This window comes from Geotrypetes seraphini, chromosome 2 (genome assembly GCF_902459505.1).
Source record: "Geotrypetes seraphini chromosome 2, aGeoSer1.1, whole genome shotgun sequence".
NCBI classification, from domain to species: domain Eukaryota; kingdom Metazoa; phylum Chordata; class Amphibia; order Gymnophiona; family Dermophiidae; genus Geotrypetes; species Geotrypetes seraphini.
Window position 1 is genome coordinate 115,015 of NC_047085.1, and position 20,749 is coordinate 135,763.

At 44.3% G+C, this 20,749-nt stretch overlaps 1 protein-coding gene across 1 annotated transcript in view; it reads right to left on the reverse strand.

Moving 5' to 3' along the window:
- Nucleotides 1–20,749, reverse strand: part of LOC117355870 (zinc transporter 2-like) — a 120,479-nt gene that overhangs the window by 23,821 nt on the left and 75,909 nt on the right. The window contains exons 4-6 of the mRNA XM_033934954.1: nt 18,714–18,867; nt 9,919–10,135; nt 2,531–2,636 (exon numbers count right to left, since the gene is read on the reverse strand). Of these exons, the coding sequence (XP_033790845.1) occupies nt 2,531–2,636; nt 9,919–10,135; nt 18,714–18,867 (477 nt within the window). The remainder of the gene's footprint in view (nt 1–2,530; nt 2,637–9,918; nt 10,136–18,713; nt 18,868–20,749) is intronic.

A 20,749-nucleotide genomic window follows, 5' to 3' on the forward strand; every position in this document is an offset into this window, starting at 1 on the left:
GATTTCTTATTGGTGCAATTCATAGTGAAGTGGGGAAAGAGGTATCTTAGTGATAGACCGAATACTGTTTTGTATCAGAAGCAGGCGAATTTGAAAAGGACTCTGGATTCGAAAGGTAGCCAATGTAGTTGGTGGTAGAAAGGAGTGATGTGTTCCCATTTGTTCAGGCCGAAAATGAGGCGGACGGCTGTGTTCTGAATCAATTTTAGTCTTCTGGTGGTTTTCTTCGTGGAGCTCAGGTAAATGATATTGCAGTAATCTGGAGGATTGTACTAGTAGGTGGAATGCGGTGTCATCAAAGTATTTTTTTATGGTGCGAAGTTTCCAGAGCACCGAGAATATAAAATGTTAGGTGTAACATTGGGCAAGAGTGAACAAAAAAGGGACCTGGGGGTACTGATAGACAGGACCCTGAAGCCATCGGCTCAATGTGCAGCGGCGGCAAAGAAAGCAAACAGGATGTTGGGCATGATAAAGAAGGGAATCACGAGTAGATCGGCGGATGTCATAATGCCGCTTTATAGAGCAATGGTCAGACCACACTTGGAATACTGTGTCCAACACTGGTCTCCCTACCTAAAGAAAGATATAACCCTACTAGAGAGGGTGCAGAGACAAGCCACAAAACTAATAAAAGGTATGAAGAATTTGAGTTACGAAGAACGCCTTGAAAAACTGGGATTGTTTACCCTCTAGAAGGCTGCGAGGGGATATGATAGAGACTTTTAAAATACTAAAAGGTTTCGACAAAATGGAGCAAGAATCTTCGTTATTCACATTGTCAACAGTGACTCAAACAAGAGGTCATGGACTAAAACTTAGGGGAGGCAGACTCAGGACTAATATCCGGAAGTTCTGCTTCACACAGCGAGGGGTGGACGTCTGGAATGCTCTCCCGGAGGAGGTTGTGACAAGAGACCACCATTCTGGGATTCAAGGGCAAGTTGGATGCACATCTTCTTGCAAATCACATTGAGGGACAAGGGTGAACAAGGTGTCCATTAGAGAACACCTAGCTTGGCCTCCACGTGTGCGGGTCGCCAGACTAGATGGACCTAGGGTCTGATCCGGTGAAGGCATTTCTTATGTTCTTATGTTCTTGACAGTGAGATCGGTGTGATTTTCTAGGGATAGATGTTTGTCTAGCGTGACTCCCAGTATTTTTAATGTTTGTTCGAGTGGGAAAACCAATCCTTTCACTTGGATTGTGGTGTCTTTGATTTTGTCTTTGGGGGTGGCCAGGAAGAATTTTGTTTTGTCAGGGTTTAGTTTTAGTCTGTAGGAAAGCATCCAGAGTTCTATCTGATTGAGTATGCTTGTGATGTAGGCGAGAAGTTCCTGGGAGAGACTGGTTAGAGGGATGACTATTGTGATGTCATCTGCATAGATGAAAAATTTGAGCTTGAGTTTATGTAGGAGGTTACCCAGGGAGGTGAGGTAGATATTAAACAGGGTGGGGGACAGGGGGGAGCCCTGCGGAACACCGCAGGAGTTATCCCAGCTGTAAGAGAAAGAGTTGTTTTTGAGTACCCTGTAGGATCCGTTTCGTAGGAACCCATGGAACCAATTGAAGACCTGGTCGGAGATGCCAATGTGGGCCAGGCAATCTAGGAGAATGGTGTGGTCGACTAGGTCAAACACACTGCTCAGGTCGAGTTGCAAGATCAGGGCGCTGGAGCCCTGACTAAAGAGTGTGTGCATGTGGTCCAGTAAGGAGGCTATAATGGTTTATGTGCTGTGGTCCGCGCGAAAGCCCGATTGATTGTAGTTTAGGATGTTGAATTTTTCCAGGTATGCGGTGAGTTCAGCTTTTACTACCCTTCAGCTATTTTGGTGAATAGAGGGATGCTAGCTATTGGTCTGTAATTAGAAGAGGCATTAGGAGGTTCCTTCATGTTTTTTATGATTGGGGTTATCATAATATGGCCTTGCTCTGGTGGGAAATTTCCTGAGGATAGTAAGGAGTTAACCCACGTTAGCATGTTGACTTTGAAGTGGATCGGAGCAATTTTCATAACGTTTGGGGGGGGTAGGTATCCAGTTTGCAGAAGGAGTTAGTGTATTTGTTGTAGTATTTGTTGAAGGTTTTCCAGTCGATTGTAGTGAATTGGTTCCAGTTTAGGTCAGATCTAGACCCTAGGTCTGGTTTAGCTATGTCGGTGTCAGGAAGAATGGGAAAGAGCTCAAGGGGATTGGTCAATGTAGGTAATGTTGATCTTAGTTTTTGTATCTTGGAGTTGAAGAAATCATCCTTTTGAACCACCATTTGTTTACTTAGATTTTAATTGTTTCATTATAAGAGGATAATTGTAATACAGTGCTCCGCATTAATGATAAGACCCCTGAGGCAGGGCTTACGGCCTAACACATACATGTCAGGTCTTGAGTGAATAAAAAGATTAAGCACCACAGGTTGCCTCTTTTGTTTTTCTCTTTTCATGTTCCTCCTCATATGAAGCTTTGGTGCAATACAATAAACCTGGACTGTTTTGGGAAGAGCTACTGATAGAACTACAAAAGTGGAACTTACCTTCCATGAGGACCCAGAAGACATCTTTCAGGATGGTCATAGTGGTCCCCAGGACGAAAACCGAAAAGAGGAATGTACAGATGGGGTCTGCAATTTTATATTGTGGCTGTAAAAAAAACAGAATGGTAGAGATTGGTGAGAAAACTGAGGTGCAAATAGTCAACAAAGATAGAACCAGATAGTGATAGGAAAGAATTCGGTACGGGATATGATAGTGAGAGCTGAGATCTCTGGAACTGAACTCTCATAGATTCCTGGAGATCATTTCTCAACCAGCACGTCTAGTCACATCTACTCTTTGTCCCTGGTATATAGGTAGATTAGGTGCATTTTCAGCAGCACTGTGTATCTAGACCAGTGTTTTTCAACCGCTGTTACGCGGCACACTAGTGTGCCGTGAGATGTTGCCTGGTGTGCCGCAGGGCCGCCATCAGGGCAGTACTACCAGTCCTGCATTCAGGGGCCCGGAGCTGACAGGGGGCCCGAGGCAGGGGCGCCAGTAGCTCGCCAAGGCAAAGTGAGTCGATCACCCAGGACTCACTTTGTCTTGGCGATCTAATCTATCGAGCCGATAAGTCTTCTTCTCCCCGACGTCAATTCTGCAGTCGGAGAGGAAGTTCGGGCCAGCCAATCGCTGCCTGGCTGGGCGGAACTTCCTCTCCGATTGCAGAATTGACGTCAGGGAGAGCATGCGTCGGCGTCGGCTTTGGGGCCTGTTATCCATTGGTGGGTCCTGTTCCCCGATGGCAGCGGCAGTGGCAGTGGCTTGGGGAACGGCAGGGAGAAAGAAAGAAAGGGGGCAGGCAGGGAAACAGAAGGAAAGAAGAGAAACAGAAAAAAAGAAAGAAAGGTCAGGGAGAGAGGAAGAAAAAGTTGGGGGAGGGAATGAGGTGTGGAGGAGAGAAAGCATACAGGCTGATAGAAGGGAAGAAAGATTGGATGCACAGTCAGAAGAAGAAAGTGCAACCAGAAATCACCAGACAAGGTAGGAAAAATGATTTTATTTTAAATTTAGCAAAGTGGAGGCAGTATTACCACAGTTTTCAAAGGAATTTGCCCAAATAACTTAATAGTTAACTGGGTAAATTCCCAGAGATGAAAACTTCCCTTCACTTACTATGCACAGTTCTGAATTTATATCTGCTGTCTATATTTTACAATATGGTCACCTTTTACTAAACCGCAATAGTGGTTTTTAGCGCAGGGAGCCAATGAGCGTCAAGAGCAGCGCTGGGCATTCAGCGCAGCTCCCTGCGCTAAAAACTGCTATTGTGGTTTAATAAAAAGGATGGAGGGTATATTTGTCTATTTTTGTATGCTATAAAAACCAAATACAGAGAGAGACTGAGAGCTGTTGACGAAGAGCTACGTGTGTGTCTTTCTTCGATTCCAGCCAGAATATCAGCTTTGTGTTCAGCCAAACAGGCCCAGGTTTCGCACTGAATAAAGTATTTTATAATTTTTCACTATTCTGTTTACTTAATATTTCATAATAAAGTAATTATAAAATACTTTCTTTGTGTTTATTTGATTCCTATTCAAGAGAATTACTTTATATATAATCAATATAGGCACAGAGTTAAATTTTTTAACATTTTCTAATGGTGGTGTGCCTCATGATTTTTTTCATGAAACTAGTGTGCCTTTGCCCAAAAAAGGTTGAAAAACACTGATCTAGACAACAATCCAATATGTGTGTGCTCAATAATGGCATATGGCCTAAGTGGAAAACAAACAAGGAAGACTAAGAGATGTTCAATTTCCTTTAATACATAATCGTGTTGTGGCCCTAATGGGCCTTCCTCAGGAGTCTGTATGCTGCTGATACAACAGTAAACATACAATGTTCAAAGTCTTCAATTGCAGATACTTCAAGGAAATGTTCTAACATCTGATTCTGAAGTCAAAACTGTGTGTCGCCGTCTCTGAGAAACAAAACTTCATAATGCACCGGGAAGGGGTTAGGGTTAGAGGTTAGGGACTCACCATTCGTGAGTCCAGCAGGGGGATGTCCTGATGCTTGGGAGTGGGGGGGGGGGTGTTCCGGCAAGAGGGACTGGGCATCCCTCCTACTGGCGATGTTCAGAGGGGGTGGGTTCTGGTAGGAGGGATTGGGCATACCTGCTGCCCGTAGTCTTCATGGGGAGGGGGGAAGATAGGTTGCCACCAAACTTATCGCAGCAGGGAGCTCAGTGGTAGCCCGATTCTCTAACTGGCACCTGTGAAATGAACGCCGATTAGAGAATAGAATTATTAGGCGGGCTTGGTGTCTGTCCATGCGGACATACGCGATTCTCTATAGGACGCCCTTGTTCGATTCTCAAAAGCCGCTTAGGCAGCTTCTGAGACTGGGTGTCCTATACAGAATCTGACCCCAAGTGTCTGCTAATCCAGAACAATTAAACTAGACACATCCCACTGTACCCTATTGCCTTAGTCTTCTGTTCCTTTGTTAAATAGTTATGTGTCTTGTTTGCTAGCTTCTTGGGGAGGATGGGATATAAATCAAATTAAATTAATAAATAAATTGTACGGGAAGTTTCTGAAAGACTAATTTTTATATTTCACTGCAGATATCCAGTCTGAATCAAATGGTGTGCCCTGAACTCTGTCCCTCCTCTGGTGGTCTAGTGGTAGGCCAGGACAGGGTACAGGGCACGTCTAGAGGTGGGCACGTCTAATGGTAGTCATGCGTAGTGGCAGCCAGCCAGCCCCAAGCCAGCCAGCCTCCCAGCCTCCCCCGTACCTTTTTAAATCATCTCCCTGTACTTTTAATTCATCCCCCCAGTATATCATCCCCCAGTACTTTTAGATCATCCCCTCCAATAGATCATCCCCACAGTACTTTTAGATAATCACCCCCCCAGTAGATCATCCCCCAGTATTTTTAGATCAATCATCCTCCCCAGTACTTTTAAATCTTTCCCCCAGTAGATCTTCCCGCACAGTACTTTTAGATAGCCCCCCCAGTATTTTTAGATCATCCCCCCCCGTACCTGGTGGTCCAGCGTGTATCCCTCTCTCACTAGCGGCGCACAGGTCAGGAGTTTGGATGGCAGGAGCAAGCTTTCCGCACTCCCACTTGGGCCCGCACCGCTTTCTGAATGGCTGGGGGTCAGTTCTCGCAGGACTCGCAAGAACTGATGGGAGCGCAGAAAGCTTGCTGCTGACATCTGTGATCCTGACCTATACGCCGTAGCGAGGGAGGGATACATGCTGGACCACCAGGGACTACGACAATGACGATGATGACAGAGGAGGAGGAGGCAGTAGAGGGCGGGTAGCTGTTTTAAAAGGTGCGGGTATGGTGGCGTCAGCGACAACGGCAGGTTGGTAGATGGTGGGTGTTTAAAAGGTATGGTGGCAGGGTGTTTTAAAATGGTGCGGCTACGGCAGGCGGGTAGTTGTTTTACAAGGTGCGGCAGCGGAGTGTTTAAAATGGTGCGGCGGGGGTTCAAAATTGTATCTTCGCTCCACCCACAAAGTGCGTCTTATGGAGTGAAAAATACAATAAATAGTATTTTGTATTGTATTATGTTATTTAACATCATTTCATTTATTGGTCCTTCGCCTACTCTGTTATCATCTCTTGATATCTGAAGGATTCAGGTAGAACATTTAGTAATTCTGATGTTCTACAGTGAGTTCACTTTTCTTTTCTGTTTATATATTGAACATAAGCAATGCCTCTGCTAGGTCAGACCTGAGGTCCATTGTGCCCAGCAATCTGCTCACGAGGCGGCCCAACAGGTCCAGGACCTGTGCAGTAATCATCTATCTATACCCCCTCTATCCCCTTTTCCAGCAGGAAATTGTCCAATCCTTTCTTTGAACCCCAATACCGTACTCTGCCCTATTACGCTCTCTGGAAGCGCATTCCAGGTGTCCACCACACATTGGATAAAGAAGAACTTCCTAGCATTCGTTTTGAATCTGTCCCCTTTCAACTTTTATGAATGCCCTCTTATTCTTTTATTATTCAAAAGTTTGAAGAATCTGTCCCTCTCTACTCTCTCTCTGCCCTTCATGATCTTGTAAGTCTCTATCATATCCCCTCTAAGTCTCCTCTTCTCCAGGGAAAAGAGACCCAGTTTCTCCAATCTCTCAGCGTATGGAAGGTTTTCCATCCCTTTTATCAGATGCGTTGCTCTCCTCTGAACCCTCTCGAGTAACGCCATGTCCTTCTTAAGGTATGGCGATCAATACTGGACGCAGTACTCCAGTTGCGGAATCACCATCGCCCGATACAATGGCAGGATAACTTCTTTCGTTCTGGTTGTAATACCCTTCTTGATTATGCCTAGCATTCTGTTTGCCTTCTTAGCAGCTGCTGCGCACTGTGCCGTTGGCTTCATTGTCATGTCCACCATTACCCCCAAGTCCCTTTCTTGAGTATTCTCATTTAATAACATCCCTCCCATCGTATAGTTGTACCTCGGATTTCTGTTTCCCACATGTAATACTTTACATTTCTCAACATTGAACTTCATCTGCCATCTCGTCGCCTATTCCCCTAGTTTGTTCAAGTCACTTTGCAATCTTTGCAGTCCTCTTTAGTCCGAGCTCCACTAAATAGTTTGGTGTTGTCCGCAAATTTTATTATCTCACACTTCGTCCCTGTTTCTAGATCATTTATGAATATATTAAATAGCAGCGGCCCGAGCACCGAGCCCTGTGGGACCCCACTCATGACTCTCCTCCAGTCCAAGTAGTGGCCCTTCACTCCTACACTCTGTTTCCTACCCGCCAACCAGTTTCTGATCCATCTATGTATGTTTCCTTCCACCCCATGGTTCTTCAATTTCTGGAGTAGGCGTTCATGGGGCATCTTGTCAAAGGCTTTTTGGAAATCTAGATATATGATGTCTATGGGGTCTCCTTTGTCCATCCGTTTGTTAATTCCTTTGAAGAAGTGCAATCAGTTCGTTAGGCATGATCTTCCCTTGCAGAAACCATGTTGGCTGGTTATCAGAAGTTCGTTTCTTTCAAAATGTTCATCGATGTTTTCTTTTATCAGTGCTTCCACCATTTTCCCCGGAACCGAGATCAGACTCACCGGTCTGTAGTTTCCCGGGTCACCTCTTGATCTCTTTTTAAAGATGGGCGTAACATTGGCTATCTTCCAGTCCCCCAGGATCACGCCTGTTTTCAGGGATAGATTGCAAATTTGCTGGAGTAGTTCCGCTATTTCCTCCTTTAATTCTTTCAGAACCCTTGGATGGATTCCGTCCAGACCCGGGGATTTATTAGTTTTTAGTTTTTCTATCTGCCTGTGTACATCTTCAAGGCTCACTTCCATGCATGTTAATTTTTCTGCTTGATTTCCATTGAAGAATTGCTCAGGTTGGATGTGTTTTCGTTTGTAAATACAGACGAAAAGAACATGTTAAGTCTTTCTGCCACTTCTTTCTCCTCCTTCACCACTCCCTTCCTGTCTCCATCATCCAGCGGTCCCACCTCCTCCCTAGCCGGTTGCTTCCCTTTAACATATCTAAAGAACGGTTTAAATTTCGTGCTTCCCTAGCTAGCCTCTCTTCATACTCTCTTTTAGCTTTTGGAACCACTCGGTGACATTCTTTTTGATACTTCCTGTGCTCTTTCCAATTCCCCTCAGTTTTGTCCTTTTTCCATTTCCTGAATGAATTTTTCTTGGGAAGAATAATCCAAATCACAGTTCTTGGATGCTAGGGTTTACCTTGGGGATTAGCGCTCAAGAAAAGGATCGGGGTATCATCGTAGACAATATGATCAAACTTTCCATCCAATGTGTGGTGGCGGCCAAAAAAATCAAACAAGATGCTAGGAATTATTTTAAAAAGTGATGGTTAACAAGACTGATAATGCTATAATGCCCCTGTATTGGTCCGTTGTGTGACCTAATCTGGAGTATTGCATTCAATTCTGGTCTCCTTATCTCAAGAAAGATATAGTGGCGCTAGGAAAGGTTCAAAGAAGAGCGACCAAGATGATAAAGGGGATGGAGCTCCTCATATGAGGAAAGACTAAAAAGGTTAGAGCTCTTCAGCTTGGAAAAGAGATGACTGAGGAGAGATATGATTGAAGTCTACAAAATCCTGAGTGGAGTAGAACGGCTACATATGGATCGAGTTTTCACTCCGTTAAAAATTACAAAGACAAGGGGACACACGATAAAGTTACAAGGAAATACTTTTAAAACCAATAGGAAGAAATTTTGTTTTACTCAGAGAATAGTCTAGCTCTGGAATGCATTGCCAGAGGTTGTGGTAAGAGCAGATAGCGTAGCTGGTTTTAAGAAAGGTTTGGACAAGTTCTTGGAGGAAAAGTCCATAGTCTGTTATTGAGAAAGACATGGGGGAAGCCACTGCTTGCCCTGGATCGGTAGCATGGAATATTGCTACTCCTTGGGTTTTGGCCAGGTATTAGTGCCCGGGATTGGCCACTGTGAGAACGGGCTACTGGGTTTGATTGGTCTGACCCAGTAAGGCTATTCTTACTTCTGTTTATTTGATGTTATCTTCTTGAGTGATGATAGAAATTATGATATTATGTGTATCTTAATTTATATTTCCTGTTTATGCTTAAAAAGTTTATTTTGTTCACTGCTTTGGGCATTTATGAAAAGCATAGTTTCATAGTTTATTAAAAATTTGATAAAACGCTAATCATAAAATTCTACGCGTTGTATAATAAAATAAAACATAAAATGGGGGCGACGAACACCAAATATCCATGGGACATACAATAGACCTAACAAACTAGTGTAGGGTAGGTATTGCAAAACAGGTGAGGAGGGACAACTACAATAATGAAAGGAAAAAAACAAGGAGGGAGGGGGGAACACAGGTGAGAAAAAAAGCAATCATAGTAATGGAAATGGATAAGTTACTTGTAGGCATCTTTAAAAAGGCAGCATTTTAAACTTTCTTTAAATTTGTCTATATTTTGTTCTGTTCTGATATAGGTTGGAAGTGAGTTCCAGGTCATGGGTGCTGTGACAGAGAAGATGGAAGCTTGACAGGTACCTATTGTTTTTAAAGTAGGGACATGGAGAGTATGTTGAGAGGCAGATCTTAGAGTTCTTGGAGGATCATAAGGTATTAAAAGTCCATCTATGAAGGCGGGCTTGTTGGTTTGTTGTGTTTTAAATGTTAATAAAGCAAGTTGATATGTTATCCGGTGAGGGATAACAGTACAGACAAAAAAGGGAATTTGATTAGACTGGATGTTAGCCATCCCTGATGTGTCCAACATTGAAGGGGTGAGATCTGCATGTCCAACTTGAGACCTTCCAGAGCTGCTGTAAAATCACCATCACTAGCATATTTCATTGGGTGATCACTATCTATCTCCTGAGATTTCCATTTTTTAAAGTATTTCTATGGTGTGTTAGTCATGAACTTAAGTACCTTCACATAAATGATAATGGCAGCCACTAGCACACCAAGACTTTGTAGTAAATCTCCAATCACGTGGATGAATGCCGCTCTCACACTTGTATTCCCAAGAGGACTGAGATGCAATGCCAAGCCACGGTTGCTGCTGGGACTGTCCTCGATCTTTTCATAGCTGGAGTCATGGCTGTGTCCATGGAAAGTGGTGGACTGGTGGAGGATATACGCCATTCTAGAAGGCAAACAAAATTTGCACAGATCAGATCACAGAATTTACTGATTACCTTCTGAAGAGCAGTAAAGACTTTGCTCTTCAACAAAATGGCCACCATCAGACAGTCCCCTCTATATACACTCCTTCCATTAAATGCCTGTTATGCAACCAGTCATGTCATTTATTAATGGTAAAGAATAATAGAAAGTTCACTCTCTTCTGGAGACTGTGAGGAAGGAACTCCTAACATAGAACATTAAAAAACCAAACAGGTGGAGAAAAAGGCCTCAGGACTAGGGAATGCTAATAGTACGTAACAAGTAAGCAAACCCATAACGGTCACTGGCCATAAAAAACTTCACCTGTTATTTTTCAGAAGTATAATAATAGAAGTATCCCCTCATCAATCCCAAGAAAATGCAGTCTATTCTTGGTAGGTTACATGCACACAACCCACGCAAATCCAAAAAATCCAAAACAACTTATTTCAAAGAAATTGCTTTTCAGGTTGAATGCTGCAATGTCCAGACCTCAAATCCCTAAGGGAGAACCCCGTTTCGTTGAACGCATCTTCAGGGGAAGGTAACATAACAGGTGGAGTTTTTTATGGCCAGGTTTGCTTACTTGTTACGTACTATTAGCATTCCCTAGTCCTGTTGGGCTTTAACTGAGGCTTTTTTCTCCACCTGTTTGGTTCTTTAATGCTCTATGTTTGGAGTTCCTTCCTCATAGTCTCCAAAAGAGAGTGGACTTTCTATTATTATATACTAGCAGATTGCCCGGCGTTGCCCGGATATTTATTTATCCTAAAATGTCCCACCCCCCAAGTCCCACATGTCAAACTCCCCCATCTCCCTTATGCCCCCCCCCCCCCCACATGTCCCACAGGAATGTCTCTCTCTATGGGGCTGAACCTGGACTTAAACGGCATGGGGAGTGTCAGTATTCATCTCAGTGAGCCCAAAAACTATGGTTTAGACACTAATATCTGTCGTTTTCAATAATTTTTACATGTCACCCCCTTCCCATCCCACAGTATTTTACCCCCTTCCCACCCCCACAGTATTTTTCCGCAGATAGTAAGTCATATGTATACCAAGTTTGGTTGAAATTTCAGAGTTGTGTTTCAGAGTTATGTAATTGTTCCAGATCTTTACCCCATAATGCTGCCTGATATGAGAAAAGATGTTGATGATGTCTTTTAAATTTACATCCTCTAACCGGTGGAGAAACAAAATTCAGGTGTGAGCTTCTCTTATATATATCAGTTGAGAAAGAGAAAAGGTCAGTTATATATTTAGGGACTAAACCAAATAGTACCTTAAAGCAAAAACATCCAAACGTGCCTCCATCGGCAACCAATGCAGGAGTCGGTAGGAAGGAGTTACATGATCGAACTTCTTCAACACAAAAATCAGCCTGACCGCCGCATTTTGCACCAGTTGTAATCGCTGCATATTCTTCTGGGAAATTGCATTTTGTATTTTGGTGGGGGTGGCCTCCATAATTGTCCTTTACACATATGCCACCCCCATCTTCTAGCTTAAATGCCTACAAACATATTTGTCTAAGAATCCTTGCTGAGAAATTCTGCTATATCTTTTATGAGACATGGCGACCAGAACTGCACACAGTATTCAAGGTGTGTTCTTACATAGAGCAATACAAGGGCATTATAATATTTTAGAAACATAGAAACATAGAAATAGACGGCAGATAAGGGCCAAGGCCCATCTAGTCTGCCCACCCTAATGTCCCTCCCCTACCTTTGCCCTGTGAATAGATCCCATGTGCCGATCCCATTTGGCCTTAAAATCAGGCACGCTGCTGGCCTCAATCACCTGTAGTGGAAGACTATTCCAGCGATCAACCACTCTTTCAGTGAAAAAGAATTTCCTGGTGTCACCTCGTAGTTTCCTGCCCCTGATTTTTCACGGATGCCCTCTTGTTGTCGTGGGACCCTTGAAAAAGAAGATATCTTCCTCCGCCTCGATGCGGCCCGTAAGTTACTTGAATGTCTCGATCATGTCTCCCCTCTCTCTGTGCTCCTCGAGCGAGTATAGCTGTAATTTGTCAAGCCGTTCTTCGTATGGAAGATCCTTGAGTCCCGAGACCATCCGGGTGGCCATTCTCTGCACTGACTCCAGTCTCAGCACATCCTTGCGATAATGCGGCCTCCAGAATTGCGCACAGTATTCCAGGTGGGGCCTCACCATGGATCTATACAATGGCATAATGACTTCCTCCTTTCGACTGACGAAACCCCTTCGTATGCAGCCCATGATTTGTCTTGCCTTGGACGAAGCCTGCTCCACTTGATTGGCAGACTTCATGTCCTCACTGACGATTACCCCCAAGTCTCGTTCTGCTACCGTTTTTGCTAGGATCTCGCCATTAAGGGTATAAGACTTGCATGGATTCTGGCTGCCCAGGTGCATAACTTTGCATTTTTTGGCATTGAAGTTGAGTTGCCATGTCCTAGACCATCGTTCCAGTAGGAGTAGGTCGTGCATTTTCATCTTTGTTTTCCATTCCTTTCCTGATAATTCCTTTTTTTTAGTTCAATCTTTATTAAGTTTTAACATGTTACAGAATAAACAAACATATTATAACATATAATGATACTTATTAGGAAATTATTAACAATAACGCTGAAAATCGCAAGAACTGATGGCAGCCATTCATGGAGTGGCGCAGGACCAGGCAGGAAGCGAAAAGCTCACACTCCTGCCTTATGCGCCACTCTGCAGCGAGAAAGGAGGCAGCTGTCCAGCAGGAGCGCAGAAAGCTCCTGGCGAGACCTCACTGGACCACCGGCATTTACAAAAAGGTACCGGGGGCAGGGAGAGGTGTATTCGCTTCATAAGACGCACCCACTTTGCCACCTACTTTTTTGGGGAAAAAAGTGTGTCTGATGGAGTGAAAAATATGGTATATTTTTGACTTTTGCAGCTGCACCTTTAAGTTTCTTTTATCATTCTCCTCATGTTATCATAGTCCTCTTTTTTAAAGTTAAATGCTGTTGTATTGGTTTTCCTGTGTAAACTTATTCCATGGATTATATCAAATCTGATCATGTTATGATCACTGTTATCAAGTGGCCCCAGCACCGTTACCTCTCTCATCAAAGCTTTGTGCCAACATATATAAACATGGTGTTGCAGGCACGTTTGTGCTTGTGGCCTTTTGTTGAGGGATAGTTCAACTGAAGTTTACTAAGATTTCTGTTCAAGGTAGCCAATAAGGGTTTGAATAGGTCTATGCAGAATTTCCATAGAGGATGTGGAAGATTATACATGATATCTTAAAGTTTATTCTAGCATTGATGGGTAACCAATGTAGCTGTTTGAGGTAAGTAGATACTGGATCGTATTTTTTCAGCCTGAAGATGAGTCATGAATGTAGTGTTTTGTATTAGTTGTAGTTTACGGACCAGTGTTGTGTTGATACCTATATAGAGGGAATTACAATAGTCTAGTTTGGTGCTCGGGCCCGTGCTCTTCAACGTATTTATAAATGACCTAGAAATTGGTACAACGAGCAAGGTGATTAAATTTGCTGATGATACAAAGTTATTCAGAGTAGTGAAGACACAGAAGGATTATGAAGACCTGCAACGTGACATAAACATGATCGAGTAATAGGCCGCGACATGGCAAATGAAGTTTAACGTGGATAAGTGCAAGGTGATGCATGTCAGTAACAAAAACCTTATACACGAATACAGGATGTCCGGTGAGACCTCGGAGAGACACCCCAGGAAAGAGACTTGGGAGTACTTGTAGACAAGTCAATAAAGCCGTCCATGCAATGTGTGGCGGCAGCGAAAAGGGCGAACAGAATGCTAGGAATGATTAAGAAGGGGATCACAAACAGATCGGAAAAGGTTATCATGCCGCTTTACTGGGCCATGGTACACCCCCCCACCTGGAATACTGCGTCCAGCATAGGCGCTGTACATGAAGAAGGATATTGTACTACTCGAAAGGGTCCAGAGGAAAGTGACTAAAATGATTAAGGGGCTGGAGGAGTTGCCATACAGTGAGAGATTAGAGAAACTGGGACTTTTCTTCCTTGAAAAGTGGAGACCAAGAGGGGACATTATCGAAACATTCAAGATAATGAAGGGAATAGATGTGGGGTCTGTTTTACAAAGCCGCACGGCAACAGCCCTAAGCCCTTTAAATCTCTATGGGCTTTGGGGCCGTTACTGCGCTGCAGCCACTAGCGCAGCTTTGTAAAACAGGCCCTTAGTAGATAAAGACAGGTTGTTCACCCTGTCCAAGGTAGAGAGAACGAGAGGGCACTCTCTAAAGTTAAAAGGTGATAGATTCTGTACAAACGTAAGGAAGTTCTTCTTCACCCAGAGAGTGGTAGAAATCTGGAACGCTCTTCCAGAGGCTGTTATAGGGGAAAGCACCCTTCAGGGATTCAAGACAAGTTCCTGCTGAACCGGAACATACGCAGGTAAGGCTAGACTCAATTAGGGCACTGGTCTTTGACCTAAGGGCCACCGCGTCAGTGGACTGCTGGGCACGATGGACCACTGGTCCAACCCAGGAGTGGCAACTCTTATGTTCTTAGTTGCGACAAAACTAGCATCTGTTCTGGTGCTACAAAATGAGTTTGAGAGTTTCTGTGATGGATTATCCATAAAAGGGCATCTGTAGTGATGTTTCAGGAAGTGCTTTTTGAGAATTACGATCATGTGGCAGACTTCAAGGGGTGTTGGTAAACGGTACTCCCTCCGAAATGTCGGAAGTGTTCAGTGGAGTACCGCAGGGCTCGGTCCTGGGTCCAATCCTATTTAATATCTTCGTACGGGATCTGCCTCAGGGACTTCAGGGTAAAATTGCATTATTTGCCAACGATGCTAAATTATGCAATGAAGTGGGCGGAGGTCTGTTTCTGACAGTATGACACAGGACCTTGGCAGCTGAGCTTTAATGCCAAGAAGTGTAGTTATGCACCTTGGTAGCGGAAACCCTTGCAGAACTACACTCTGAACGGTGAGACCTTAACTAGAACTGTTACAGAACGGGACCTGGGAGTAATCATTAGTGAAGATATGAAGGCTGCCGATCAAGTAGAGAGAGCTTCATCCAAGACTAGACAAATGCTGGGTTGCATCCAGAGAAGTTTCATCAGCCAAAAGCCCAAAGTGGGGATGCCGCTTTACAGGTCCTTGGTGAGACCACATCTGGAATACTGTGTTCAATTTTGGAGGCCACATTATCGAAAGGATTTGCTGAGAATAGAGTTGGTTAAGAGATTGGCCACTAGGATGGTCTCAGGACTCAAGGGTCTCCCATATGAAGAACGTCTAGGTAAGTTGCAGCTATACTCTCTCGAGGAACGCAGAGAGAGGGGAGACATGATAGAGACATTCAAATATGTTACTGGCTATATGGAGATGGAAGAAGACATCTTTTTCCTTACAGGACCTACGACGACAATAGGGCATCCGCTAAAAATCAGGGATGGGAGATTTCATGGGGACATTAGGAAGTATTTCTTCACCGAAAGGGTGGTTGAATAATCTTCCACTTCAGGTAGTAAAGGCCAGCAACGTGCTCGATTTCAAGAATAAATGGGATAAACATGTGGGTTCACTTCGAGGAAGTGCTTAGGGGGGTGGGTTATTTGAGTGGGCAGACTTGTTGGGCCATCGGCCCTTTTCTGCCGTCATACTCTATGTTTCTCTGTAGTTTGGGATATAACTGCCTGAAAATTTTAAATAATAAAAAATTATGTACTGATTACATCCTCCTCATTTTATAACAAGACATAACATTAGCATTTGCATCCCGTCACCTGCAACTGAAAGTTAATTACCATCAATCAATAATCACAGAACTCAGTTTTATTGGAATAAATATTTGGCCACAGCTTTATTATCTATCTGAATATTATCTCCATAAGAACATAAGAACTGCCGCTGCTGGGTCATAACAGTGGTCCATCATGCCCAGCAGTCCGCTCACGCTGCGGCCCTCTGGTCAAAGACCAGCACCTTTGACACTAGCCCTACCAGCATACGTCCTTGTTCAGCAGGAACTTGTCTAACTTTGTCTTGAATCCATGGAGGGTATGTTCCCCTATGACAGACTCCAGAAGAGCATTCCAGTTTTCTACCACTCTCTGGGTGAAAAAGAACTTCCTTATGTTTCTACGGAATCTATCCCATTTCAATTTTAGAGAGTGCCCTCTTGTTCTCCCTACCTTGGAGAGGGTGAACAACCTGTCCTTATCTACTAGGTCTATTCCCTTTAGTACCTTGAATGTTTTGATCATGTTCTCTCTCAATCTCCTCTGTTCGAGGGAGAAGAGGCCCAGTTTCTCTAATCTTTCGCTGTACGGCAGCTCCTCCAACCCCTTAACCATCTTCTCTGGATTCTTTCAAGTAGTGCCGTGTCCTTCTTCATGTACGGTGACCAGTGCTGGACGCAGTACTCCAGATGAGGCGCACCATGACCCAGTACAGCGGCATGATAACCTTCTCCGAACTGTTTGTGATTCCCCTTCTTTATTATTCCTAGCATTATTCCTAGCATTCTGTTCGTCCTTTTTGCCGCTGCCGCACATTGCGCGGACAGCTTCACTGACTTGTCGATCAGAACTCCCAAGTCCCTTTCCTGGAAGGTCTCTCCAAGTGCCGCCCCGGACATCCTATATTTGTGCATGATATTTTTGTTACCAACATGCATTACTTTACACTTGTCCACGTTGAAACTCATCTGCCATGTCGCAGCCCATTCCTTGAACCTGATTATGTCACGTTGTAGATCTTCGCAATCCCCCTGCGTCTATACTACTCTGAATAACTTCGTATCGTCCGCAAATTTTATCACCTCGCTCGTCGTACCTATGTCCAGATCGTTTATGAAGATGTTGAAGAGCACGGGTCCAAGCACCGAGCCCTGTGGCACCCCTTTGGTGACGCTCTTCCAGTCCGAGTATTGTCCATTTACCCCCAGTTTCTGTTTCCCTTGTTCCAACCAGTTTTTAATCCAGTCGTTCATGTGGGACCTTGTCAAATGCCTTCTGAAAATCCAGATAAACAATGTCGACTGGTTCGCCCTTGTCTACCTGCCTGTTTACTCCCTCAAAGAAGTGCAGCAAGTTTGTCAAACAAGATCTGCCTTTGCTGACCGTGTTGGCTGGTCCTCATCAGCCCGTGTCCTTCAAGGTGATCAATGATGCGGTCCTTTATCAGCACCTCTACCATCTTTCCCGGTACCGAAGTCAGACTCACCGGCCTGTAGTTTCCCGGGTCTCCCCTCAAACCTTACAATACAATCCGTGTCCAAAACCAACAAACCCCCAATGCATATCTCACACCATCCCAGGGAGCTGTTCAGTGTCAAAACTAGCTCCCGTTAAATCTTTATACTTATAACATTCCCCCAAACATGACCCACGGTGACGCAAGGCCATGCTTCCCCTCGCAGCGGTGTCGCATACGAATGTTACATTTATTTATTTATTAACTACTCATCTCCCAGATCCAACTGGGCCAAACCCCATTTTCTGCCCCAACCAAAGCTGTGACCACCTCCCCCAACCCCATAAGCTCAATCAAACCCACCCAAGTCGACATATAACCTGTTACTCTCCCCCCCCCAACATTGACACAAAACATAACACCAGCACACATGGGAGGGAGGGAGGAATAATTTTTTCCTGAAGAGACTACTCTACTCTTCCCCTTTCCTCACAGAATTCACTCCAGCCTGCCACAGCATCCAACTAATCCTGTGACTGCTCTACCCCATCACCTTAGAAACCTCTCTAATCCTTTTTCTTTCTTACAAGCTCTGTCTATTAACCCTTTCTTACCTCCTCTTATAAACTTGCCAATCGTTATGCTGCAGACCCTTGACAACACCTCATATATTCCCCTCACCCTCTGCCCCACCCCCCATTTTACCCACCCTACCATTCAATAAATATTACCAGCAGGTGACATCAGCTCAACTAATGTTATATCACACCAGCTAAATCTGGTGTTCTTCTTAATAGTTCCAAGTTCCAAGTTTATTAAGTCATAGTCTTCTGGGCGGCTTACAAACTAAAAGCCATATAATTAATTTACAAAGCATCTTCTGCACACTTAAATGTACAAAAAATGCTGCCATCTTCTCAGGTTAGTGTACAAATGGTAGTGGTATGCTTCCGCAACATTCTTTTATAGCGCATAATACGTAAAGAGACATTTACAAAGGAGGAGCATCGCTGAGTTATGGCGGGACCGATATTTACAGAATACTGTGAGTTATGAGTAGAAATGTCACATTCAGAGGCTACCTTTATATAAGCCATTGTCCTTTCAGAAATGTTTGTGCCTAAAATTTGGTGCATTGATCCAGTTTACACTGGAATTCTGCATTTATGTATGAAAGTGTCCAAATGGAGTATGTTCAATACCAGCCCGTGTTATAGAATTCACTCCATAAGTGTCTTTGAATATCAGACCTAAGTTTTGACCTTGGTTTTCAAGAGCTGGCATAAAAGGAGGGATGATGACACATGAATATTGTACAGGGACTATATTTTTCATGGTATTTTAAAGCATTAAAACACATCTGAGACTCACATGAAGTTGACTCCCACAGCACAGCCAGATGTGATGAGCATGACGTGTCCATGGATCTCAAAGTCATTACTGATAATCCTTGCTGTAGCAAGATAAACCAGCACGCCAGTCACAATCCAGATGGAAAACACTGAGGCCAGTGCCCCGAGAATCTCTACAAAGCATTGAGAGAAAGCAAAGAATCAACCACCAGAAAGGAAGGAAAGCCACTGGTTTTTGCCTGAAAGCTATAGCGAGTTGAGAGCCCTGAAAGGTGATCACCCTCAGACAAGACTAGATTTTAAGAGAAGCAAAAAGGAAAATAAAAACACTTTCAGTTTTATTCTTTTATTTATTTATTGAGATTTATTAACCACCTTTATGAAGAGACTCACCCAAGGCAAAGTGCAGCAAGTACAGTTCAACATGAAACTTACAGTAGTAAAAAGACAAAACGAATGATATAAACTTAAAATTAGAGAATGACACGGGGAAAAAAATCTATCCCCATCACTGCCCCATCTCCGGCTCCCTGTCCCCTTCACCGCCCCGTCACCGCCATTCCCTTCACCGCCCCGTCACCGTCACCGCCACCGCCATCCCCTTCACCGCCCATCACCGTCACTGCCATCCCATTCACCGCCCTGTTACCGTCCCCGCAGCATCCATATAAGCCTCAGTACTGCAAAACACCATGAAGACAGAAAAGAGTCCTGCCACTACTACTACTGCACTGAGAATCTGTTTCAGTGCCTCTGCCCTGTAGTAAAAACAGAACATAAAATAAATCAATTCACTTGTCCTCCCTTGCAATGACGTGTCCCCCATGTTCACCTATAGCTCGAATCAGGTCAATTGTGCACACTAAAAATGCCCACCTGAGCATATAATCATGCAGATGCTGCAGTACAATAAGCAACAGGAGGATCTGGAATGTGAGCGCAGGCAGGCAATGATACAAAAACAGCAGACACCCGACCGATTGCAGCGTTCCGCCATCTCCCTCCCTCCACCTCACCTTAGATGTAGAGTATGCTTTCTTTTTCGCCCAGCCGCAAGCATTCAAAAAGCTGCGCATGCGCGGCTGCTCATTTGTTCAATATTCTCCTCTGACGCAACCGGAAACAGGAAGTTGCAGGAGAGGAGAAGATTGATCAACTTGAACAGCCGCGCATGCGGCTGGGTGAAAAAGAAAGCAGTCATAGAAACATAGAAAGATGACGGCAGAAAAGGGCTACAGCCCATCAAGTCTGCCCACTCTATTGACCCACCCCATTAAGTCTGAATGCTAATGACCTATTCCTTAACTCGACCCTCGTAGGGATCCCACGTGGATGTCCCATTTATTCTTAAAGTCGAGCACGCTGGTGGCCTTGATCACCTGCACCGGAAGTCTGTTCCAGTTATCTACCACCCTTTCTGTGAAGAAATACTTCCTGGTGTCACCACTAAATTTCCCTCCTCTGAGTTTGAGCGGGTGCCCCCTTGTGACCGAGGGTCCCTTGGGAAAGAATATATCGTTTTCCACCTCGACACGAACCGTGACGTACTTAAATGTCTCAATCATGTCACCCCTTTCCCTGCGCTCCTCTAGGGTATAAAGCTGCAGTTTGCCCAGTCTTTCTTTGTATGAGAGACCCTTGAGCCCCGCGACCATCCTAGTGGCCATCCGTTGGACCGACTCAGCTCGAAGCACATTTTTCCGGTAATGTGGCCTCCAGAATTGCACACAGTATTCCAGATAAGGTCTCACCATGGTTCTGTAGTGTGGCATTATGACTTCAGGTTTACGGCTGATGAAGCTTCTATTGATACATCCCATCATTTGCCTTGCCTTTGATGAGGCCTTCTCTACTTGTTTGGCAGCCTTCATGTCTGCACTGATGATTACCCCCAAGTCCCGTTCCTCTGAAGTCCTAGCTAGCGTTTCTCCATTCAAGGAGTATGTTCTGCATGGATTTCCGCTGCCGAGATGCATGACCTTACATTTTTTAGCGTTGAAGCCTAGCTGCCATGTCGAGGACCAGTTTTCCAACGTGATCAGATCTTGTGTCATA